The sequence below is a fragment of the Nipponia nippon genome, unplaced genomic scaffold, assembly GCF_047370975.1.
Source record: "Nipponia nippon isolate SJK-2023a ecotype South Korea unplaced genomic scaffold, ASM4737097v1 scaffold_6, whole genome shotgun sequence".
In the NCBI taxonomy this organism is placed as follows: domain Eukaryota; kingdom Metazoa; phylum Chordata; class Aves; order Pelecaniformes; family Threskiornithidae; genus Nipponia; species Nipponia nippon.
In genome coordinates, this window is record NW_028262380.1 from 37,150,619 (window position 1) to 37,177,307 (window position 26,689).

At 38.0% G+C, this 26,689-nt stretch overlaps 1 protein-coding gene across 20 annotated transcripts in view; it reads right to left on the minus strand.

Moving 5' to 3' along the window:
- The window catches only part of TENM3 (teneurin transmembrane protein 3), a 623,972-nt gene that overhangs the window by 49,404 nt on the left and 547,879 nt on the right, over positions 1-26,689 (minus strand). For 14 of the 20 annotated variants that reach the window (XM_087735943.1, XM_087735952.1, XM_087735950.1 and 11 more), the window contains 5 exons: positions 17,571-17,597; positions 14,907-15,053; positions 7,182-7,398; positions 6,015-6,134; positions 5,354-5,615 (listed from right to left, as the gene is read on the minus strand). In XM_087735943.1, the coding sequence (XP_087592069.1) occupies positions 5,354-5,615; positions 6,015-6,134; positions 7,182-7,398; positions 14,907-15,053; positions 17,571-17,597 (773 nt within the window). The remainder of the gene's footprint in view (positions 1-5,353; positions 5,616-6,014; positions 6,135-7,181; positions 7,399-14,906; positions 15,054-17,570; positions 17,598-26,689) is intronic. The other 6 variants (XM_087735954.1, XM_087735953.1, XM_087735949.1 and 3 more) reach the window with 1 other exon arrangement.

The following is a 26,689-nucleotide window of genomic DNA, read 5'->3' on the forward strand; positions in this document are numbered from 1 at the left end:
ATTGGAAGATACTAGACAAATTCAGATTTAAAAATTCTTAATTCCTCATCTTTGACTGTTTCTTTTTTCCCTACCAAGAACCTGCCATCACTGAGAAGAAACGACAAGCAGTACCATCACTTGGAAGGAGGTGAGAGTGGCATCATTTGTGTTTGTAAATCTAGTCTGCTCTCCCTCAGTCTAATATACTCGCAGTATATAAGCTAGAGAACAAGCAAATCTTTTCTACGCAAACAAACCCCCCTCTCTCTAGAGAGATAAGTGATTGTGAACATATTCCTTTTCTAAGACTTTGAAGGAAAAACACAAACCACCTAGGAACAAAAGACAAATTCCTCCTCAAGGCATCAGCAGGACTCTCATATAGCGCACATTAAAACTAGTCTAACAGATGGAGGTCTCTGTAAGCAAGAGGAGAAAAAGAAATAATACCCTTGTAATAGGACACAATTTAATGGACTTCACTGGTCTCCTGTTACGACCATTGCTTCTGTTACAACTGCAACTGTGGCAAAGCAGCGTTAAACACTTAGGTGGTCTTCCAGTACTCTTGGCTGAGATAACAGGCAATAAAGAGGACACCTTGAAGTTTCAATTTCCAAGAAATTCCACTGTGTATTTGAATTACTATCAAATTAGAAACTGGGACACTCACACAGTTCTCAGCGAGGTTTAAAACAAAATCCAAACCCCTGTTATTAGTTTCTGCAGAAGCCTCAAATATCTGCTGGAAATCTGACTTACAACTTCCTTCCTTCCATAAAATATCCCCTGTAGTAACTTATTTTCTTGAGAACTTTAGAAAGGTAGAGGTAAGGTTACGCATCGCAATCTCCCTCCCAGAATCAAGCATTACAAAGAGAATTAAACAGTTTAATGTTCATCCAAAAAGTTAAATCATCAGGCACAGCAGAGAGCATCCTATGGGAGCCGTGACAACACATCAATTGTAAAGCAATCAGGAAAGTCACTGGGTATAAAAGTCACATCAGGAATCACCAACACAACCAAGCTGTCTGTACTTTACCTTTTCCAGATAGTGTATCAAACTACCTTCAGAAAGGCTGATACCCTAAGGGGACTGAGTTATAGCCCACCAAATTCTAATGGTTGACATTTATGGATGATCAAGCTTCTTGGAAGGACAGCTATGAAATATTTAACCTACAGGACTGAGATAAGGGTCACCTCAGTTTTCACAAAGACAGAGTTTGTTGTCCTGGAAGTTCAAGCTGGTGACTGAGTCACATAAATTGTGCAGGCCTCCTCGTCTCTCCTGGCCAGCAGGACTAAAGCTGTCCAGGCTCTGGAATGCTTTCCTGCTCCAAAATATAATATGATTCAGGTGACATGCTCTGATGGTATTAAGAACCCTGAATAAGGAATTTAATTCAATTAGGGGGAAAAATGCCTGCTGTATTGCTGTGATTTTTTTGGCAAAATGAGCAACTTCAATAGAGGATCTGAGAACAAATTTCACAAATGAGTGCAAACTTCAGTCCTAATGTCAGAAAAAGGTTCTTTGCAGAGAAGAAACAGCTGAACTGCTGCATTAACTTCTTCACTGAAAGGGTAGTCAGGCATTGGAACAGGCTGCCCAGGGAACTGGTTGAGTCCCCATCCCTGGAGGTATTTAAAAGAAGGGTAGATGTGGTGCTTGAGGACATGGTTTAGTGGTGGACTTGGCAGTGACAGGTTAACGGTTGGACTCAATGATCTTTTCCAACCTTAACGATTCTATGATTAAAACATAACATCATCTTGGTTTGAGAGGCGTAAAGGTGGCATTTTTAGATACAGGTAGATATTGGCAACTACTGCTATTACGCAAAGACTGAGACCAAGGAGTACTAAGATTATACTTCTTTAAGTAGAAGCTGAAACTGCTCATTTCAAGATGGAAAAATCTTTTTCTTTTAAAAAAAAAAGACTTCCCCTAGAATTGAGGCTCTTAAAAGAAATTACCTTGAGTTAACAATGTAAGACAACGAGAAATGAAAAGGGGAAAAAATAGTTGGTTTTTCTAGACTTAAAACATTGCTGAGATACCACAGAGGGACAGGAAAAAGCCATACATTTGTAGAAACCTAAAAATGTGTCCATAAAAGCATAAATCAAGAGGTGTATATAAAGTTTCAAACAGAAAGGAAAAGAGAAAAAAACCAGAAAATGTGCTGGAAAACAAGGACGCACAAATGGAGATACTTGGCTCTAAGAGTAATCTCCATTTTTTTCTCAGTACAAACTTGAAGTTCTGGAGATTTTAGCTAAGTGAAACTAGGATGCAGCCTCCATGTAATACTGGAATATCTAGACATCCTATTATACTGCCCTTTTAAAGGATAAAATAGGTTAATTTCTTTGCTGAAAATCTGGCCACCCTGAAGTTACAATCAGTCATTTTTATTAACTCACTGAGGCCCGTATTATACACTGAATTCTCCTGGGTAAATAAATTTTGCCAACTTCTGCTGTATAGTATTGCCAGCAGTGAGAGTGAGTCAGGGGAGAGGAAAAAAAAAGTGGGCAACCTTGAACATATAATTTGAAGGAAAACTCTTCAGTCTTCATTCTCCCACACACTTGAGGTGACGGAAACAAGCTGCTTGGGACCTGCAGAAGGCATCTTGCAAGCATACGTAACTGGATAATAGAAGTTTAGGAGAAGGAAAGCCTCAAAAACTCAATTTCAGAATTGCTCATTGTGACTCACATGTGGGTTTACGCCAGACCACGCTGCAATATGTGGCAAACAGACATTTATTATATTAGGAAAAAGACAGGAACAACATTACCTGACACATACAAGCAGCTCCAGCCTAACCTGGTCTCCCTCATCTGCATGTAGTTTACTGTCTTGTTCCACACTAATTAATCTCAGCTAGTTAAGTCTAGGCAGAGCATGCTAACTTGCAATTAAGAGTAGATAAAGTCATGCCTAAGTAGTCCAAATTTAGTTAACATGTTATTTATTATCATCCCTGTTGAGTAATGATCTGTTGGTTCTGTGACCACCCCTTTACCCACTGCGTTTGTTCTTCCCCCTCGCTTGCCTTCTTTTTTCAGTTGTCTTTTGTGCTGCTTCTTTGGTACAGACTTTAATTCCCCCTCTGATCAATTTGGGATGCATAAGCCACTAAGTACACTCTTTCGGAAACATTATCTCCAAGGGATGATGAAGCACTTCAAGGGATGATGATTACAGCAGCACATCGTTTTCTCCTGTAGTACGTGACAGTGAGTGCTGTCACACCACGCGAACAGGGTGACTAATACTGACTGAAGGAACATGGGGAACAGTTTCTTTCTTTGTGCCTTCTATGAAAAGATCTACAGCAGTTCCTCCGGAGCTGAACAGGTTTGAATGGAATCTGGTTCTGCCCATCTTTTATCAGAGTAGTGAATTTTCTGGGAGACAGGCTGCTGAGGGGAACCTGACCCTGAAGGGGAATGTCCCAGGCACGGCTGTTGCAGCTCCCACTTGCCAAAGCAGGGGATTACATGTGTGAGCAGCAAAGAATACAGAAGAAAACACTCCTTGATGGTTTTTTTACACAGTACCGGAACCAGATTTTTGCATACATAATGACAGTACTATTTTTACCTCGTCATAAATGACCCATCAACACCAACTGCCTAGGATCCGCTGAGAATACCACCTTTCCTTCTGGCTGTTTTTTTAGGGAAATCAACTTGACCCCACAGTCCTGCCTGTCAGACCGCCCACCTCACTACTTTTGAACCTGATAGCCAATTTCAACTACATTTGAAATAACAGTAGAAATCTCTAAAGATAATCCAGTTACTTCAGGGTTTATTAAAAAAAAAGGTTCAGGTAGGGAAGAAGTAGCCAGGTTGGTACTCCCATAAGAACAAAGCTGAATGCAGTCCGTGGGGGAAGGACTGTATGTGGCAGATAGCTGGAATTACAGCAATGGGTGGGAATTAGTAGGAATCCAGACTTCATTAGTCCCACTGCTCATGAAATGACTTGTTTACCTAGACATTACAAGTGTTTTTTGAAAAAAGGTATTTTCTGACATTCTTCTCTTGTTACTTTTTTCTTGATTTATACCCCATCTATCTAAGCCATTTTCCATCACTTCAGGAACTGAATCTATCATATGTTGCAAAAACAAGTAAATCAGAGCTGTTTTTCAGTGGGCTGTGTTTTGCAAATACTTTCTTTTAATTGACTTGCAACTATCAAAGGCACAGAAATGATAGTGAGGATAAAAGCAACAATTTTCTAGCACAGTCTAGATTTGTATGAGCGTTTAGTTGTAATTCCCTTACATCTTTACTTTAAACCTGCTCCTACCATGAATTGCTTAATGATTTTGCTCTTTCCTTAAGAGCTCTGCATGAAAACATTTGAATACATTTTCTATGTTTCCCTTGAAGAGACAAGGACATTTCTTAGTGAATGGGAAAGAGTGCCCTATGTAATTATGACACTGTGAAGGTGGGGGAGAGAAAAAGAGAGGGAGGGGGGATAGAGAGAAAGGAGAGGGAGAGAAGGGAGAGGGAGAGAAGGGAGAGGGAGAGAAGGGAGAGGGAGAGATAGAGGGAGGCAGAAAGAGTGCTGTTTCTAGCACTAGGAAAAAAACTAGGAAAAGTTTTACCAGAAATCAATAATGAGATAAATATTACTTCTTGAAATGCAATTCGGCTTTAATAGTTGAGGAAGACTATATTATAGTTAGTTATTTGAGACAGAGGAATTTAATACATCTATGTTAAAGAAAAAAACATTCCAGCCACAGCTTTTTCCGTTTAAAGCAAGGTTTTGATGTCAAGCCTTACTTTCGGTATAACAAGTTCTGAAGAAGTAGATTAGCACACATGCTCATTGGCTTGTAAGCCTGTCCTCAGCGTTACAGAGATTTCTTCTAGTTTATAAAAATCTGAGTGTCATGCTATTTATTAGGACTAAACAGATGAAATGAACTGTATGGGTCTTTCAGACACAGCGGAAAAACACCTTTCATTTTCAGTTTCTGAGGTGCAGTTCTAATAAGAGGGCAGTCCAAAAAGTCAGATGTACTATAATGTGTCCATTTGGATGGGCCAGTGCCTGATTGCTGAAGACATTCTCTAAATTAAATCATGCAAACAAATATAAAACCAGACGCTGGTGTACACCAAACTTTCTTGCCTTTTTTTTTTTTCAGATGAAATTTTAAAAATCACGCTGTAGAATAAATAAATTGGTTTGAAAATAATCACATGTTGCAAATTCTTAGCACTTAGTCAGAATTATTTATTTTTCAACAGTAGTTTGCACTCTTTTCATTATGGTTGCTTAATACTAACCTGTGATAAAACGCTATTTATTTGAAGCACACTTTACCTGCGTCTCTGGGATGACAGGACTATCTTCAGGAGAAATTCTAAAGAAGGTGGATAAAGGCGATGACACGATAACAGGGTTTGGCCTTACAAATCCGCTCAGATCACAACTAGGAATGTCATTCTCTTCCTTCTTCATGACCAGGGTATCCATGACATAAAAGACATTCCACGGAATCCATACTGTGTGATACTGTGTCAGGAACGGTGATCGCTCAAACACCAGTGTCAGAGAGGCACCACCGTTCGCTACCAGGTCAAACCTAGAAAAAAAACCCAACAGGGCTAGCTAGTCAGCAAATTCCCCAAGCCATCCACAGCCTCCATTTTACAGACTGATTCTTCATTCTGTTGTACTGCTCTGAAGGCAGAATGGCTCTACTGGGAACAACAGAGAAATCAATTAAATTACAGTACATAATACTTCACTAAGAGAATGGAGAGTTTGGGATGCTGTGTTTAAATTAAGCTAGCCCTTCTACATCTAAAGTATAAAATCAGCATGTTTCACATTTGAAGAATGTACAAAGTACAACTTTGGTCAATCACTTTTTTCATCTCTTTGGTTTCCATTATTTTATTATTATCTTATTTTTACAAGCAGCTCTTCAGTAATGCCTTTGCTGTCTTTATGACTTAGAAGTGCTTCAAAGGGAACTTACATTCCATCTTGGCGAGTGATTGTATACCCATAGTCTGGGTAGTGTAGAAAGGAGACATTGACTCCAATGAGTGGCGTTCCATCAGCAGTTAATACTTGGCCCCTTATGACCGATGCAAGACTGTGAAAAGGATGCAGGATCAAATGAAAAATTTGCTTTTTTCGTTCTCTTTTGAATGAATAAAAGCTAGTAGAGTGAACACACACACAGATCTCTACATGGTATCAACTACCATTAAAAAAACATTCCTGAGACTCTAACCCTTTTACAAGTTCACATAATTTACACTGTATAAACAAATGCCTTGAAATCTACAGATAATACTTTTGTTTCAATATTGTTGATTTTACTTTGGTTCATTTTGTCTGTACGGAGTTACTAAGACCAGAAATTCACTGAAGAATTTTAAGAACTTATAAACTCTAGATGTTCCCACTGTTAGTCATACCTCTGGCAGACTCTTAAAGAACAACGTACTTTTCAATTAGTATCAAAGCAATCTGTAAAACTGCAGGGACTATGAAGTACAAAATTTAAAAGAGCAATAAGGAACATTTGTGCAACAACTTTTAATCAACTGCTGTGCCCAAACACATTAATGCTGTTAAATTACTGCAAACGCAGTAGTTCTAGTGTAAATCATCTTCCTTCACTCAGTGAGATCCCAGACACCTGCTTCCTGCTACTGGTTTATTTTCAGGTCATTACTGCTTCGTAGAGCACCAGTCAAATAGTTTATGCAATTATACTGTCGTGCACTTAACAGTTCTATTACATTAATTCATAATTTATATTATTTAGTGAGCTCAGTTTAAAAAGTGCAGCTTTGCTTTTCCTTCTGAAGTGTTTTCATTGCTTTGATGTACTTCCAACTGTGCTAGCCCAAATCAACTGGTTAAATAAAGATTTATTTAATCATTAATGAAGTGCCCTGTTAAAATACAGGTACCACGCATGGCAAGTACCTTCTGTAACCTACTGGCACTAGCAATTTGAATTTTGCAGGAAATGAGACAAAATAAGCAATTTGGTATACGAAGAGAAAAGGTCTCTACTGAAAGTCCATGCCATGAATTTTGCAGTCACAGTGGATCCTCTCCTAAACATGAATGTCACACGCTCTTCAATGTCTTTTGTATTCATGAGCAAATGGTAAGTCATGCTCACCTCTTATTAAAAGGACTTTCCCCAGGTATGACATGAGTGCTGTCTGCTCCAATGAGAAAACTGATTCGGTCATAAAATGCTTTGGCAGCTTGCTGAGATGGCGACTGTTGGCTTTGGCTGATAATATCTTGGGGATCAGGTAGTCCACGACAATAAGGCTGGTTTTGGCAAGAACTCTGCAAGCAGCAGTCAGGATCCATACAGTCAACTAGCCCATCTGTTGGCAGAAAGTCACACAAATGAGCAAACTCTTCCTCCTGCCCCTTTGCATGTGAATGAGCCAGCCAGCAGAGAGATTAAAAGAATTATGTAGTATGAAAGAATACTAATAATTAAGATTTTAATGAATTAACTTTCAATTAAGGAAAGAGAGTTTGTTTCCACTGAGTTCTTAAACTCCCATGGAAATCCATGCAAGCTGAATATGCTCAGTATCGTGTATAAATTAAACCTCTTTATTCGATACTTTTCTAAAAGCATGTTGAATAAACCAGAAAATGAAAGCACGCAGGCTCTGCATACACTATTAACTTATAAATATTAAACATTTTAGGTGGGTCTGAGTAGCTTTTATGTGAGGTTATTTGGCTTGCTAGAGAAAAGAAACAAGTAACTCCCACTCTGCTGTTCTCCTGAAGTTTTTTAGCATATCTATGCTGCAAGTAGCTTTAAATATTTCACAACATTTATCAAGGTGGATTCCTTTATACTTGGGCAGAAAGATTTTGTTGCTAGTGGCAAAGGCAATTTCCACAACTATTTTGCATGAAAATGTATCAGAGAACAAAATCCGTATTTAACATTTAGATTTTTTTCTCCCAAGTAACAAGCGATAGGACAGGGAGAAATGGCCTCAAGTTGCTCCAGGGAGGTTTAGATTGGATATTAGGAAAAATTTCTTCACCAAAAGGGTTATCAAGTATTGGAACAGGCTGCCCAGGGAACTGGTCGAGTGCCCATCCCTGGAGGTATTTAAAAGACAGGTAGTGCTTAGGGATATGGTGTAGTGGTGGACTTGGCAGTGTTAGGTTAACGGCTGAACTCAATGATCTTAAAGGTATTTTTCCAACCTAAATGATTCTACGATTCTATGATTCTGTTTTATTCTGAATAAACGGATGAGGAATGCTGGCCAGTACAAACAAGATTTAAACACATGGGTGCTTTTATGCTTATGTGCTGAAATATTCACATATAATGAGCATTAGATCTGTCACATCACTGGAAATCTAATTTGGTGAAAGATTAAAATCAAGATCGAATTGATAACTACTAATTTGCTGTAAGTAAAGTCGTAAGGAAAATGAGCCTGGAAATGTCAGCTACAGAAAATTTCTAGATGAATGTAATATGGTATCACATAGCTGATAATTGTTTCCCCAAAAGAACAGCAAGACTGAAATAGCTCAAACATTTTATTATTTCATTTAGATTAGAGAGGGAGCTTGCTTGCTGCACTAAACTGAAAAATATACCAGTGCAGCACTTGGAGGAAGCCCATGACTGCTTCTCTCACAAAATAATGTAGCTTTAGAGTAAAACTTCTTTCTGGATGGAAAAATACCATCCATTTTTGTTCAATCATATGTTAAAAGAGTGTAAGTAAACAGAGATCTTCTTAACGTATTCCTCTAAGGATTGCTGTGCTATGTGGATCAGTTAGAGGACTGGCAAAATAGTAAAGGACTGGGAGTTCTATTCTTTTGCACATCTAAAATTCTTATTTAACTCGGCTGACATTGAAGTCAGTTCAGAGAAAATAAAAGGGATGAAAAAGTCATCGTTAAGTATATCAAAGTTTAAACTTTTTTAAGAGAAAAGAAAGAACATTGATTTTTCCTGGGATGAGGATATGCCAGAGGGTCATGCTGCCATTCAGGTTCATGTGCGAAGTCCTGCACATGGGGAGGACCAACCCCATGCACCAGTACCTGCTGGGGGACAACTGCCTGCAAGGCAGCTTTGTGGAGAAGACCTTTGTCCTGGTGGACGCCAAATTGAACATGAGCCAGCAACATGCCCTTGCAGCACAGAAGGTGCGAATGACATCCTGGGCTGCATTAGGAGGAGTTTTGCCAGCAGGTCAGGGGAAGTGATCCTTCCCCTCTATTCAGCACTGGTGAGGCCACACCTGGAGTACTGAGTGCAGGCTGGGCTCTCCAGTACAAGAGAGACATGGACATACTAGAGAAAGCTCAGTGAAGGGCCATGAAGATGGTTAAGGGCTTCACACATCTCTCCTATGAGGAAGGGCTGAGAGAGCCGAGACTGTTTAGCCTGGAGAAGAGAAGGCTCAGGGGGGGAATCTCATCAGTGTGTACAGATACCTAATGGGAGGGTGTAAAAAAGACCACCTTTCAGGGGCACCCAGCGAAAGAACAGGGGACAATGGGCACAGACTGAAACAGGCGAAATTCTGTCCAAACATCAGAAAAACTTTTTTTACTATGAAAGTGGTTGGACACTGCAACAGGTTGCCCAGGGAAGTTGTGGAGTCTCCATCCTTGGAGATATTCAAAACCCAGCTGGACACGGCCCTGAGCAACCTGCTCTAGTTGACCCTGCTTTGAGCAGGGTGCAGAACTAGATGATTTCCAGAGGCCTTTCCAACCTCAAATAGTCTGTGACTCTTGTAATTTTCTAGTCTCATTCTTGTACAATATGAAACCCTTTCCTAGCTGAAGTACTGACCTCCCTTGCTGGTTTTAATTCTAGAAGCCTGGATCAGTGTCAAAGCTGGGGGTACTGATGGTTAAAAGTATAGTTTTGGGTTTTTATATCTCTGTATGGTCTCCCAGGCAATATCTGGTGCAGTTGCCAAAGAAATGCTCAAATTTTGTCATTCATCTTTGTTAGTTTATAAAAAGGAAATGTACATCTGGAGTATAGTCTGCAGGTCATAAAACTGCATGAGATTGACACATTCTGAACTAATCAGCTGGAAATGCATTTTTACAAGCCTCTCCGCTAACATCAATCAGAGAAAGAATCTCATTTTCACCAGCCAAGATACAGGGATACGCTGTTTGTTATTTTTCTGTGGAGTTTATCAGCAACTTGCCCAGGCAAGTGACGGATGGTTATGAATCTGGCTCCTTATAACTTGAGAAAACATTTTTCATTCTTTCTCTGTACTTATGTGGCTAGAGCTATCTAGTACCACTAAGTTGAGTACTCTATTGCACTGGGTGAAGCAGAGTAAAATTTCCTTTCTGAAATGGCTCTGCAAAATTATTGATGAATTCTGTTTAGCCTGAAAAACATGAGACTTAGCTCAACACTGGCTTATCAGTTATATCACTCAAATATGATAGTGAAATTATAAAGATAATAGAAACTCTTACAGCCAGCTGGACAATCATTATCAGTCTCAGAAGGTTATTTTGCATTTTTTTGTTCTAGATATAAGTGGTTCTTCTACATACAGAAGACGTAATGACTACATCACTGTTTTCTTCCTCAAAAGCTAAAAAGCTAAAGTCTAGCTGTAAAATTCTTGACTAATGTTACTTTTCCGTTTGTTGCAAAATGAAGAATTGCAATGGAGCATGGTCTGTTGATAAGATTGCTTATTTGTTTAATGCCAAAACATTAAATGAGAGGAGTCAAGACAGAGGATTCCACACTTATGGATGTCTGAAAAATAAGATGCATCAGTGGGTGTGTTTGCTTTTGAATGGAATTTAAAGGGTATGTATAAAGCTGCTGGAAGGAAGAAAAATAGGGGGACAAAATAAGCCCTGGGCACAAGTTCTGCCAGTGTCAAGGGGAGATCATGGCCAAGGACCTACATAAATCACATTCTTGGTAAATAAGTTGATTATATATTTAGGCAACAAAAAATCTCCATGAAGTGAAATTCAGTGCCCACATAGGAAGAATACAGTTTTGGAGCTATGATGCTGGCCATCCTACCAGGACAGTTTCGGTGACTGTGGCACACTAAGGCAAGGGGCTGGAAAGGACAGAAAACTGTATTAACAAACCTCAGTTATCCTCACATAGCTCAATTTTACAACAGGCTATAATGAATGGACTCAATTATAGACACCAAAAATGACTGTCTGCAGGAGCAGCTGGTCAAAAAAGCCACAAAAGCAGAAATAGCCCTTGATTTATTCCTGAGCAGTGCACAAGGACCTTGTTCAATGTTACTACTGCAGTATCTCTATAAACCCACCTATAGTGTACTTGAATTCAACATTCCTGTTGGAGTGAAGAAGCCTAAAATATAAAGTGTTGGACTCTAAATGAGCTGTCACTCCAGAAAGAAATCTTGGAGTCTCCATGGATAAGTGCTACGGATACGTCAACGCAGGGCTCCCCAGCAGCCACAGATGCAAACAAAAAGCTGAAGAATAATGGCAAGTGTTGGAGCATAAACCAGAGAACATGAGCATGCCATTCTATCAGTCCTAATTCAAGTACAAACTTCCTGAAATTTCCTGAGCTTGGGTTATCTTTGTACTTAGTAAGCCTTCTGACATTCAAAACATTCTGGGGCAGTAATTTCCTACTTTAATTAGCAGCCTGTTAGTACACCAAAGATAATATAAGTTCACATTTGTCCTGTTATATTCTTTTGCTAAGGATTTGCTATTAGCTGCTATCAGACAAGAGGCCCTGGTTTAGGTAATCTTCAGGCTGAATTTGTACTACTCTGTGACAATGCTTATCGGGAGCAGGCTATCCTAGCCTATGCAAGTAATTACAAAAATACGGTAGTGATAAGTACGCTTTACTTTATTACAGTATTTATTTTCATTTTAGTAATAAAAGAATATTAATAATCCCTTAAATCCTGCTGGTGGAAACCTGTAACTACTCTTAATAATTGGATAGGAGCTAATAAAAAGCATACTTAACAAAAGAATCTGTTCAATAAAGACCTACCTAAACTACAGAGTAAACAGCTTATTCTTCCTACAGTGATGACAAAACATTGCCCACTTTGTTAAAGTATAATAGTGACACATTTTTTCCCAAGTAAAGAAGTTAGGCTTATTCCACCCATGGACGACTCTGACTTCCCCTCTCCCCACAAAGTCATTAGGAGTTTAATTCAGACTAAGACCTGCTTGTTGCACACACATTCCTTGTGGGCTGCTAAAATGCAAAGAAAATCCTGTATTTTATTATCCAAATCAAACACATGGAAAAATAAAGAGTGATCCTTAAAGAGAAAGGAAATGATCTGCCAGACTCTCAGAAATCTGTATTAAAAGGAAGATGAGCAGTAATCATCCCATCATATGTCAATAGTATCTAGAAGGGAAAATGATCAGGCATGCCTTGATGTCATTAGCATTTCCTATGGAGAATATTCCCATTGAGGTCCTTGGGATGCTCATATTCACAGAATTTGAACAATCAGTCCCAGAAAGAGCTAAGAATTAAAGGAACAGCAGACACTGTTATTAATGAATTATACTCATCTTAATATATGAAATACATTCTATCCAGTGTAGGATGAAACATAAACATTAACCACAGCATATCAATTAGCTAACAACCAAGATAACTTTAATTACATAACCACTGAGCCTAGTGCAATGTAAATCACACTACCTGCAGTCATCGGTATAAATTCAGCGTAAGTGCTCAGATAACCTAATCTCCCACAATAAACAAATACAGCAGAGGCATCCTTGTGCCATTGCCTGTAGCTGTCTGGAATTTGAATGGCTTGCTCGAGAGATTAGTGGGCTGATTGCAGGTACTCTTGGAAAGGGAAGAAACACTGCTTCTCTTTCCAGGTGGGTTTCTGGCAAAGAAGATTTTCTTTTCCCAGTTTTGTTTGGTATGCTTCCAGTTTTTAATTTTATTTAATTGTTATATTTTAACCCTTTTCCTCAGCCACTCGTCAAAGACTGAAGTGAATATGTTCTTTACTGAAGCATATAAATTAAAATAAGGTCCACTAAAAGAGAAATGCCAGGGACAAATAGCATTAAATAGGTCAATCATGGCAAAACAACTGTTTGGCCAATCCCTTCCTCATACATAGCTGCATAATGTCTGTAAAGGAAATAATGAAAAAAATTGAGAGAAAAAAGGCAAGAAAATACCAGCAACAGACTTTTTTTTTTTTTTGGCAATATTGTTCTTTCTTCTTGAACCCTGAGTTATCCTGTTAGATCCTTCTGCTCCAATTCCTCGTTCCCTTTCCCCTTTTCCTCACAAACAGCTATTATTGTTTTCAGTCTGAAGGAGCATCTTCTTTCCCCTTGCTCTGTTTACGTGCATTCCTGTTCACCTTGCTCCTCTTCCTCCCACTGCTCCGTTATCTACTCTTGACTCTCCTTCTGATATGTCACGTCCTTCTATTATCTTTAACATTTACCGAATCCATTTTAGTCTGTCACTGGGCTTTCAACATTTTTTCCCTTTTTTTCCCTTCATGATCTTTTTTTTCCTTCAAGTTGTTTATGCTCTAACCTAGTTTCTTCTCTTCCTTGCTTTGTCTCCTTTCATGCTCGCAGGTTTCTCTTTCTTCCTTATGCTCATAGTTCCCTGGCCCACCTGAGCTTAATTCCCCAAACAGCTACGGCTAATCGTTCCTCCTGCTCCCTTCCTACATGCAGAATTCAGCTTCACACTAACTCAGATTGTGTATACCAGATTGCATCAGATTCTTTAGGCCCCTAAATGTGCAAAACTGACTCAAAATATACAGTATGTAATGGAGAAAGATGACAAATCAAATGACGTGTAAAGCAATAAACAGCAGCACTGTTTGTGTTATTTATTTTCCTTGGGAAGTAAATGCTGCTGTTATTTATGGTTTGTGATGTCTAAGACCCCACCTGCCGCTGGGATATGAGAGCAAAGAGCCAACCAGCAACAGCAAAGGCATACGCAGTCTAAAGCTGGAAAACAAAGTCACAGATGACTTTATCATCATCCAGAGGCCCTAATGGAGTTTCTTATCTCTGCTCTGAATCTGAAGGTGTTAAACAAAAAAAGAGTTGATGAAAGAAGGGGAAGACAGACAGACAATAAAAGCATTATGCTGATCTAATATTTGACTGCATTCGCATTTGATCTTGTTTTTGTGTGTTTTTTTGTGTGATTCTGAAGCCATGCCAAGTCACAGCCCCTCTACCTTCCCTACCCTACAACAATGACTGCCGATTGATTCCTTAAGTCAACAGTCCTGCCTGCATCTCGCTGCAGATTGTTACCTGTCACCTGAATGACAGACTGCAGCAAAGCAAGCCAAAAAAAAAGACTTCTGGGAGCATCCTGTCAGTCATCTGAGCATTCACAGGCTATGGAGGGATAAGATCTCTGTAGACTGTGCAACCAATTGTTTCCAGCAATAGTATCATAGGTCAAAATGTAAACTCCCCATTCGGCCTTTTCTCTTGGGGTAATTTCCTTGTGAGGTCACTGAAAATTTGAACTCCTTTCTTTTTTTTTTCCCTCCACTACACTTCACTGAGTTGAGACTATGTTTTATTCCCGTATAAAAGAACATTGCAGGGAAACTAAGGTGACACCCATCATTTTCTAAGTACATATCTCACCTGTCATAAGCATCTTGTAAGGCTTTGCTGATACGCCGTATAAAAGCACTGAATACCGCAGTGTATTCTTACAGGCATAAGAGCTAGTAAAATGCGTGTATGGTTCTCATGGCAGTATTTCATCACCTGACTGTAAAATCTCCGTTCCTCAACAGGTTCTCCCCAGTGTGCTAAAGATCCAGTTGGTATATCTTACCTCCTTCATTGTCCTTACTGTCAGTGCAGAGAGTTTCCATAGCTACGTCACAGCCTGCTCCCCTCCATCCCGGCTGGCAGACGCAGTGCCAGCCATTTTGGTCCAGCGTGCACCTCCCATTGCTGTTGCACAAGCCAGGGCAGCCCTCTGTTGAAACAGACAAGAAAGATCACAAGTGATTTAAATATTGCAGTCACATAAAAAGAAAAAAAAATACAAACAAGGGACACTTATTGGGAACAGGCCTTAAGAACAGCACAAATACTGTAATTGCACATGGAGTGGAACAGCAACATTACCTGGGGAATGTAATTCTTAGCAAAGTGGCATCTTTGATTGGCCTGACACTTGAGACACCACTTACCTGTACAGGCAGGAAATAAATGCACCAATCCTCTAAATACCTGCAGGCCAGACAAAATTAAGTTTGTTTTTTAAATTTTTTTTTTTTTTTGGCAAAGTAACAAGAGATGAGTGCATAGTGCAAACACAGCTGTGTAAAATGATACATTTTTCTGTGCTCATAGAATAGATCATTATTTGCTTTATGCAGTATTGGTTACTTAGTGGCACAAATGTTTAAGCTCCCTGTTACTATGAACAAATCCCTCCAAATTCTTAAGTAGGAAAATGGCTACGATTTTAGGCATGTAATAAAAGAGAACGTTAACTTTATCTGGTCTCAGAGTTGCCGTATATTCATGTGAAATTACAGTGCGTTAAATAATTGCACAAAGTATAGGCCAGTTTTAATGACTATACTTTATGCCAAAAATACATTCCTTTTCACAGAATAAGCAAAGCCCAGGAAATAGTGAAGCAGCTTAGCATCTATTCTAACAAACATTAGGATTCAGGCTGCATACGGATGGGACAGGACCAACAGGATTTCCAACTAAATGTAATAGCTGTGCGTATTTGGTTACTTAGGACGGACAAAATGAAATACCATAAGGACCACAATAAAACATTGATAGACTGAACAAAAACACGGTAGTGACGTGCTTCAAGACAGATAGCAGAGAGTGAGTTTTTGTGACAATCTCCCTAAGGCTTTTGTGCTGTTACCTTTATATCCTATCTTGTCTGCTTTTATGGCCAAGGAGGGAAAATTTGGGAAACAATTAAAATAATTTAATATATCCAAAATCGATAATTGTTTTCAGTCTAACATTGCATTAAAAAAAACAGTATCTGTCACTTCCTAGTGATGAAATCTGGCATGCAGCCAACATGATCTGTATGAGGATGACAACACTATAAATAATGTAGATTTTGGTGTTCCTTATCTATGACTATGATAAGACACTGACAGAAGCAAGTACAGATATGGCACTAGGTATCTTATGAGAAGGTGGCTACAAATCAGATATTTTTGGACACAACAATTTTCTGTAAACTTTTATCCAAAAAACCTAAGTAACTGGCTAAACGCTTCTTCAGTTTGTAGAACTACTAATCTACTGACCCGTTTTGGTTAAGCTTAGTTGTGCTTAGAACAGTCTTTTCAGAAGTAATAGCCTAATTTTTTCTTCTAGAGATTTTTGAATTTACCGACTCCTTTCAACCATGTAGCTCCAAATTACAAACATTCCCAGAAAAAAGTTATAAAGGGTGCTTAACTCTTGTCAAATTACTCTTAGAAGGCAGAGAATCAGGAAGACCTCTTGTGAGGAAGTATGGCGATGCTACAGTTACGGATATTGTGCCATCATGCCAGGCTGAGATTAGTCTTGCTACTCTTATTCTTTCAGACTGTAGCTGCTAATAGTATTTGTTGACGTACTGAGAGCTATTTTTTTCTTAATCTTTCTTCTGTTTAACTTATGGAAGACTTACATATTTAATTGCAATACTGACAGAGTGTTTTAGGAGTCAACTGGGTACACTCAAGACTTATTGTGTGAAAGCCTGGATATTGCCATGAATATTGCCATATTCTAATGAAAAAAACACAAATAAGGAATAAAGATACTCAGGGAAAGAGGGGTAGGAATATTTTAAACATTTTTCTAAATCAGTTTTTCACCATAACTGAAGATACAAGAATCTTTGCTGTTTCATGTTAGGCTTTTGCATACTTGAACCTTTTAATTGAAAATGTTGCATAGAGTATACAAGCTTTTTCTAGCTTCATACAAAATAAAAGTCATAATTTCCTATAGATTTTCTACATTCAGATAAACAGAAGCTTAAAAGCCTGGGGTATTCTATTGATCTGTCTATATATAAACACACACATATCTATAATTAATCTGTTCTTTAGAACTAATGACACTTGTTCTGTGACAAGAGTATCCCTTTGCTTTGTTTCCTAAATATTTACAGTTTTGTAGGTAGAGGTCCAATGACAAAACTAACGAAGAAAATGCACCAAACAGCAAATGAATACTATCTTCAGTTTTTGGTTCAGACAAAATCTAATACATGTATACAGTTTGTATATAAATGTATAATTACTGATAAAATGTTATTATATAACATAAGCAAGAGTTCATTTTTCATTTGAGATGAGTTGAAAGTCATATGAGTTAAATCTATAATCCATGGAATGTATGTAAGAGAAGATTCTTTTGCCCAGACTAGTACCTTTGTAACTATATATTCATATAAAAAAAGTACATGTAGGTATAGGCATGTCATCAAAGAGCAAGTATACAGTACCTTTCACTATCTTATCCAAATAGTGAGCTTGAGAATTAAAAAGAAAAGAAAAACAGACAGACATTTCAGAAGTGTCACATAAAACAAGAATTGTTCAGAATTCACATGCAAATCAAGCAGGTGTACCTGATGTGAGAGGTCTTACATTACAAAATGAAAATGTATTCCAAAGCTTTTAAAAATGCAAGAAATTCTCTTTTCAGCAAACATCGTCATGATTCAATGAAACTATTTTAGAAAGGAGGCCTGCAGAAGAAAGAGATGCTACCTTTCGGAGACTACTTTTTTCTTCTGACTTCTCTTCACATGCTTTGATTTTTACATATAACAAAAATATAATCAAAGCTAGTTAAAAATTCAATTTTCAACACAACGTAACAGGAATTACTTAGCTTACGAGCCTTAAAACACTGACCATACTGGAAGATCTTTGATTTGCAAGTCACGTATGACGCTGACAGCATAACCAGCACGCTATCTCAATTCCGATTGGATTAACAGCATTTTTAGGAGGAATAGTTTTCTTCTGCTTCAATTCAGCCACAGTTATTCTTCCAAGCACACACACCAATTATGTAAAATAAGTTAGATCATATATATGGGGTGGAAGAGGGCGTAGTGGGGTTAGTAGCGTGGTGATCCATTTCATTTGGAAAAACGGGTGAAAATTAAACTTAGGCTTTAGATTTATAAAAATAAATAACATGGTATATCCAAGAATAGCAAGACTTTTTTTCATAAGTTATGACACTTAAAGTTTCACAAAAAATTTGAGGAGGCAGTGGAATGAATGACAGACAGGGCACAAGATGGATTTAAAGCAGCAGGCCCTACTTTTAAGACGTGAAACACAGCAGAGATGGGTTATGTGTTCCTTCCTTACTTTCAGGAAACAGAGATCAGCTGCAGTTGTGTTAAAGGGGTTAATGTCATATAACAAACCCACATAGGACAGGTCCATCACTGGCTACCAAACCCAGCCACCTGCACATAAGATGATGGGATATTACAGGCTATCGCAGCGGGGACATGCCAAGCGGAGTCAATAACGTTGGATTCAATCCCTTGGCTTTGCTGTGGGCAAGGTCTTTCAACAGAGCCCTCATGGGCTCTTTTACTTTCAGAATCTGACCTTTTCTAAATCCCTGCTGGATGATGGCCCATGTCTGGCAAGTACTCTGTCACTTGCTGTTAACCCTCAATTCTGTGTATTGGATGGGTAAGAAAGGTGTTTCCAAAGATGGCATCTCCTCCAGTTTGGATGACCGGGAAAAAGCTTTTCCCGAGCCCAAGGAGGGAGGTGATGAGATACGTAGTCTCACAGAAGCCACAGTCACTGCTACAACTAAGACTTTCTAGTCCCTCTCTCTCTCTCAGAAAGTGTCAGGTGTCCACTGCACAGTTGTTGTTGGGTTTTTTTTTCCTATAATGGTAAGGTTAAAAGGAGACAAAGTAAGAAGATGAAAACATCAATTACAGAACATTTAGAACAGCAGCAACAAACTAAGTAGCTTTTCACAATAACCACAAACAAAAAGAAAAGTGATACAGCTGCATTTCAGGGTGGATCAAATTCTTCTCTTACTCATCCAATATAATTCCCCTTGCTCCTACACAGCTGCTCTTAGAACACGGTGTAGTATGCGTGGAGGAAAAATCAAGCTGTATTTCATAAAATGGAAGCAATTAGGTCTGTCTGGGGAATGCATCTGTCCACCAGTGAAACAATAAATGCCTCTACAAATGTAGGGATAGGTAACAAAACAGAACATAAAAAAACCTCCTAGGCAACTGAAAATAGTCCCTGCAATCCCAGGCCCCTACATGCTATTTCCTTTCAGAAATCCAATCTGCATTTAAAAAAAAGGATTAAGAAAATGCTCTTTAAGACTTTTTATATCCAGTAGTCTTATAAGAAGTCCGTTCCAGACCATAATGCTCAGAAAACAAGTTCTACCTTCCAGCATCCTTTTACCGATGATCAGTTGACATTAAGGACAATGTTAGAAACTATTTTGATTAACATGTAGCATCCTAGAAGAATCAAAAAAGCAGAAAACAATAACCAAAAATAGTATAACTTTGCAATGACAATTAACTAGCCATGCTGCCTTCCTTATCTTTATGGCACTGCAACTGAAACAGGAATGAACCCAGCTCTGTGTGGAAGTACAAAGTACAAGCCCTTTCCCCTCTGCACAGAGAATTCTAGGTGGGATTTGGAGCACTTCAGTAGGATGGAGCATCTCAGCAGGTGCTCCTTGGCAAGATATTTATACATCTGGCACATGTGGGTTATGTTAAGTCCTTAGAAAGTCTGATTATAGACCAGACAATATACCTACAAGGGTTTTCTTGCAGAGTTTAAGACTGTGAAATTGAAAATCTTGCTATTCTTTCCAGGAGTAGAGGGACTTCATATAGGTCCAGATGGAATGAAGGAAAACAAAAAAGAAGATACAAAATTTGTACATTTTCTAGGATAGCCAAAATCCAAGAAGACGTAAGTGGCATTCAAAATTCATAAAACGTAAAATATAAATGGTGTTATCAATGTGTGTGGATATTTATATAAATATGTGGCAGATAAATGTATTTTACAAAGAATTGATAAGTCAGGCGAATTCACATTTAACACGGCATATTTCATAACCAGTCAGAACCCAGACTTTTTTTTTTTTAATTTAATGTCTCCCATTAGTCTCCTATCAGAGATGCAAGTCAGTGTCTTCCTTAGATTATTCATATGCTACTTCCTCCAGGTATGACAGAATAGCCACAGAATAGAAGTACATATTAAATCCATTTATCCCAATCAGCTCTTGTTCAAATCAGCATGAGTCACATACCCATTGATTTGATGTTCCTTAATTGGTACTTATAACACTGCTTTATTCTGATTATTCTGTCATAAAGGATTGTAACGGTGACATGCTTCTAAATACTGAATAGCAAATTTACATTTCTATTAGTTTACAGTATTATCCTCCACTAGACATCTTCACCCATCATAATCTTTGTAACCTGTACACTAGACTGCAACATGCCATATATTTTTTGTAGTGTATATGTAGTCCCATTAGAGCATCAATTCACAACAGCTCCACTGGAGTCATGAGTTACTTTGCTGTAGGAGCAGAATTTCACCTCATAGCACCACCAGATGTGAACTAAAAATACAGAAGAATGTGACTAAAGCCATGTCAATCAAGGTCTGCCTAAATTAAAAACTACTTTAAGGTATTTTGCTTCCTCCACCTTGAAAGCATGAGCTGAACCCCTGCCTCCTCTCCACTAATACTATCAGCTTTCTCCCTTCCTTACTGCGTTACAGCCTCTCCCTCTAAAATAAAAAGGAGAAAAAAAAGATGATGGTCAGATGCCTGACCCCTCTAACCTATTCAAGACTCAGTCCGCGGTGGTTTACTTCTCCTTTCCTGGCTATCAGATCACCCTTAAGTTCTTCTCATTTTCACCCAGCCAAAGTTTAACTATTCTGACAATTAAAACATCTTTTGAATGTAAAAAACCAAATATCCCTTGTGATATTTAAACCTAATATTTCTTATCCTACCCACAGCAGACTTAGAGAATAGTGTATTGATTCCTTTAAGCAATTGCTTTTACTCTCAAAGAGTGACAAAAATAAGCCATGCATCCATATGCAATTTCTGAGGAGCTCCATACCTCTACCAAAAAACTTACAGGAGTCTAGAATTCATAAAATTTTAAAGCCGCTGTTCTAGCCTGTCTTCAGGGTGGTTCACTCATGTCAAATTCATCATCCACTACAGCCTGTTCTGAGTCTCTTCTGCCTGTCGAGCTGCTTCTTAACTTGAATTTGTGCAGTTGATTATTCTTACTTAAGCACAGACCCAGCATTTGTTGAATTGCACCTTATTTTTCTGCATAGCCTGTGCTATTTGTTAAAGTAATTTTAAATTCTTGTCTTGTCCTCCTGGCGGCAGCGGGCTTTGGTATCATTTGCAAATGTAATTCTCTCTGTTCATCACTGAACAGTACTGAAAGCACATATTCTTCCACTATAAGCAGCTCATGGTCGTCATCCTTTCTCTGAGTTTATACGAACCTTGTCTTAGACACACCATATGTTCAGAGCATTGCTGCCAATAGAGGAGGATTACACACACTCTTTCCTTTTGATACTTTTTTACTCCTGAAGTCCCATCTTGCCCTTCTTGTAAAGGAGAACACATGGATGGAATAATAGTTTCAGGCAGTTTTCTTTGTTTTCCTTCCTGCATAGGCCAAAATATAATCCTCACCCTGAAATCATACCTTCTTCATCATTTCTGCACTCTTCTCCAACGTCTACGCAGACCTGCAGCAGAGAGATCTGCTGCATACGTTTCTGCAGAGAGACCTGAATTCACTGCAATTTATCCCTTGCCAAAACCGCAACCGTTCTTTGCAGCAACCAAACCATGGGTTTTTATGTACAAGGGCACATAAGCCCACTACCCTTTAAATTTTTTGTTCTGGAGTCCATCCCAATTTTACTATAAAGTAAGATTTTTCATCATTATTACTGGAAAGCCACATGTATCTAAGAATAAAAGCTTCAGTTGCTTTTAAGAATATAATAGACATAAGTTTGGAGCTGTTGCTATGTTCACGAGCAGTGTTGTTTCCTATTTAACACCTATTCAGCTGGAAAAGGATTTAGAAGAAAGGGTATATGCCATTAAGGATTTAAAACTGTCTCACACGTACAGGCTGAAAAAGTTCAAATACCTGTTTGAGACCTCCGACAAACTGCCTCAGACAGATGCAGGTAAAACCTGACGCTTACATTAAGACCTTCATGAAAGATAAATTTGGCTGGAAAATGTATTACGGGATGGAACGGGACGGGAAGAATTATTGTTTCCATCTTTCTTCCTGACTGGAAGTACTTTCAGAATGTGTCTGAGCAGCATGCAACTATAAAATGTACAAAAGCTCTTACTTTCTGCCCACTTCAGCTCAAGTAAGCTTTGCAACATGCTTTAAAATACTTCACATCTCAGAGGATTCTGCTGTTTTCTGAAAATGTGCCTAACTTGAACTTCACATGTGGTCCTCATTTAAATGCAAATCAACCAATTAGCAGTTTAAAGTATGCTAACAGATAACTTGTATTTGAGATACTTGGTCTTGAAATGTGTTAAGGCCTGACCAATAATTCACTTTTTTTCACAGCTTCAGATATGCACACACTATCTGAAATTTACCTGGTAATTGAATATATTCATAGTTACCAAACGTACAAGTATTTTGCATATTCAGGGCTTGGCCTGGCAAACTGATAACATGCTCTTCAGGCACAGGAAAGATCAAAACCATAATTGTACTACATTTAATGAAATCTTGTTAAACTGTGGTTGTCAGTCCTCTGGGTGCCAAGAAAGTAACCTTCTCTTTTCCGTGAAGATTCTGCATTGAGGGTACAGGTATAAATATTGTGGTGAAAGCCTGACTCCAATGTAGTCAGGTGTTTTGAAAGTAAGATTTCACTCACAATATTGTGGTGAACTAACGGATATTTGATGTAATCAGTTTTCAATCTTTGGTTACTTTTATCTGAGAATAAAGTGTTTGAATGTCAAAGGTCATACCTTCATTCAGATACAATCTTACTTTTAAGATGAAGTTTGTACTGAGGTATCATTCCATGAACTCAAAACTAAGGAAAAACATAAATTTAGGAATTTTGGTAATTACAGAACATATTAATGCAGCAGTAATTGTTCTAATTTGACAGACAAAAATTTCCTTCTGATCGAAATTCTAAAATCTCAGAAGAATCTTAAAATTTATGAGGAATTCTTGGCAGGTATGCATTAAGTTACATTAAATATCTGACACATTAAAATACTACGAAATGTGAATATTCTCAGTAATTTAAACTTTGGAGAAAAGTAAACCATGCCTGGCATCAGTACTAAAATGATGGTGGTCATCATAATACCAGTTATCCATGTTGCTCCCCCTCTAACCTGCAAATGTGGAGAAGATAATCAAGCCCTCAAATTGGTCCATGACTTACTTTGTTAAGCCCATACTTCAAAAATACATAGTATAATGATATATCGCCATATCAAGTTTTCTATAAGCACTTCCTTTAATTAACAGGAGGAATACATTTGTCTTGACTTGCTCTCTGATCTTATAAAGAGATAAAGTGTCATTTCCCTGTAGTCATATTTGAAATCTGTAATATAAGGAGCCCTAAGCTAAACACGTGTTGAAGAGAGCAGGTGCAGACCATATAACTTAGCATTCCTCAACACTAGCATACTTCTGAGCTTACACTGCTCATGGGCACGTAGAAAACCAGCCCACAAATGCCTTCATGTTTGTCCCTGGTCAGAAAACCATTTTAACCAGCAACCAGGACAGAGTCTGTACTAATGGAAATGCACTTCTGGGATTGTCCTCTAGATGTTATTTAATTTTTTCATAATTCTGAAAATCTAAACCAGATGACTTTCCTGTTTTTCTAGCTAAAATAGCTGAAACTAGAACTCTCCTGCTGAAGAAAATTTATTTTGGGTTTGATTGGTTTTAATGACATGTTAATGTTGTTTCATGCAAAGAAAAAGGTTAAAATAAATACTTTGTTGTCCCTTGTTATTTTTTTCTCAAGTAAATTTTAGGGGAAATTCTTAGAAGGTAAACCAGTTCTCACTGGAATAAAAACATATTACTAGCTCTACACCTCTACAGCGGACCACCATTGGATTTCAATTTCAGTTCTGTCTACCAGGTAAAGTAGCCTCACACAGCACTCAAAAGTAGCATGAATACCATGATGCTAACTTCAGCCCTCCTGAGGGATTAATATGAATGCTTAATGACATTAATCCACATTTAGATCACTTATGTTTAACGACATGCTTTCCATGCATACATATATAAATATTAATTTTGGACTGAAAGATAATCGTTCAACACGATAACAATTAAACAGCTGTAACCTGTCTCATGTGTTAAGTAATGGAGCTGCAGGCAAGCTCCATAAACAGATGGTCTTACCCACCCATGCTTAATGTTAAAGACTTTTTAAAAAAGAGGTGTTGACAAATCTAAACAAGAAGGCATAGTTTTAATGCAAATTGGCAAATTTGCAATTTAGATTATTCTAAAACTAATTTGGTCTTTAGAAAAAATTAAGCTGCATTGTAAAACCGAGATGTTACACAGCACATAGATATAGCAGATTCCCCACCAACATAATTATTTACTAATTTCATTCAGCTAACAGAGTTTAGTGGAAAAGCAGCTGGAAAAGTATTCATATTTATGGGCTTCCTATGACAGTTACTTAATTTACACATGGTACATGCCAGTTATATCACAAAAAAAATAATAGACTTTCTGAAATAATATCTGTTCCAATCTCACAAAACAACTACTCAGACAGGAGAGGGTCACTGAACTCACTGCAAGCCAGGACAGAAAGGAAACAAAAACATATTTTAGCACAACCATGTTATGAAAACTTAATTACAGAGCAAATTTTCATCCAGGCTATCACCTGGGCACCAGCTGTGCATGTGCCGTCTTGTATCACATTGAGATGCAGGTTGAGCTTCACAAAGTAATATATGGACGTTCACCTCAGACTCATGAGTGTCATTCCCAGACCAAATACACCATTGACAGGTCATTTTCCATAGCTTTGCAGTAAATTGTTGATTTAACCTGTTCTCACATGGATACCGGAAATGGTAAAATATTTCCGTTCCAGGAGGGAAAAGACAGTAAGCAATTTAGATGCCTTAAATTGCTTAGTATTTGGAACATGTATTGCCAGTGTTTAGTTCAGCCCTGTAAGATGCTAAACAATAGCAATAAATCTTGAATTTTGTTAATTGTCATTAGATTCATTTCACCACAACACTGAGCGCTTCATTATCTGCTGAACATCTTTGACGTAAATCTTTGGAAGTATGTGTTCAGAGCCAAGGCAATGACTCACAAGTGTGGCCCGTATCGGGTGCGGTATTGAAGTCAGAGCTACCCTGTGCCAGGGATGCACAACAGGACAGTGGATATCAGCAACACACATCAGGTTTAGCGCATTAGTCAAAACAATCTTGCCCACCTTACTACACACATTGCTTCAAAAAAGAAGAAAAATCTGCTTTATTTGATCTATTCTGTTCTCTCTCATGAATCAAATGTATATAAAATATATATGTATATTATTTCCCAATTTGTCTTGTGATCCACAGCCTTAGGGCTTTGTTAAGCTGATGATTAAGAAAGGTATGCTAAGAAGCAGATGTCTAAATTTTATCTGAACAAAAAAGCAAACATTTGCAATTGTCTATGATCTTGCTTCCCAATGTCCTAAAGAATAAACAAATGGTCTCTGGAAGTTTAGAGCAATTAGAATTTCCTTTGGCCAAATTTCCATTTGAATATCTTGAGGCATACATAAAAATCAGCATAACTCAAGAAGCAATCTAGAGTTTAAAAGATATTAGAGAGGAATAAAACTAAGGAGTACCTTGTTTTAATTAAGGAGATAGGTTTGTTTTTTCCTTCTTTCTACCCTTTAACACGTCAACTAACAATACAAACAGTGGGCTAACTGAAAATGAGACTGGACAGATAGTCAGCATTTAGAAATACATAAAAATCATTAGTTGAGGTGCAAAACATTTTTACCATTTTAAACAGCATTCACCCTTCACAAAAATGACATAATCTCTTTGATCAAATGACTTAGATGATTCAGTACACATTCCAGTTAGCACCTCTGTGATTAATACATACATATCTACTCCATTTTGTGCATGCAGGTAGAGAGCTGGTGGGCTTTTCCTTTCCCAAAAAGTGAATAAATGCATTGCCCTTAAAATTTACAACTCCTTTGGAATATTCCTTTCCCAAAGAAGTTGTAAATTTAGGCCACTGCACTTCATGTGACTTCCAGCTAATAGCTGCATCAAACAAATATATCTGCATTTCTACAGTGCTTCACACTACTGCAGCTAAATGGTTAATGACTTTTAGAACTAAGAACGATGCAATTGTTTATTTTTAGACATATAAAGGCAGAGTGGGAGCCTTTCATACGCACAACACAAGTTACGTTAATATTCTGC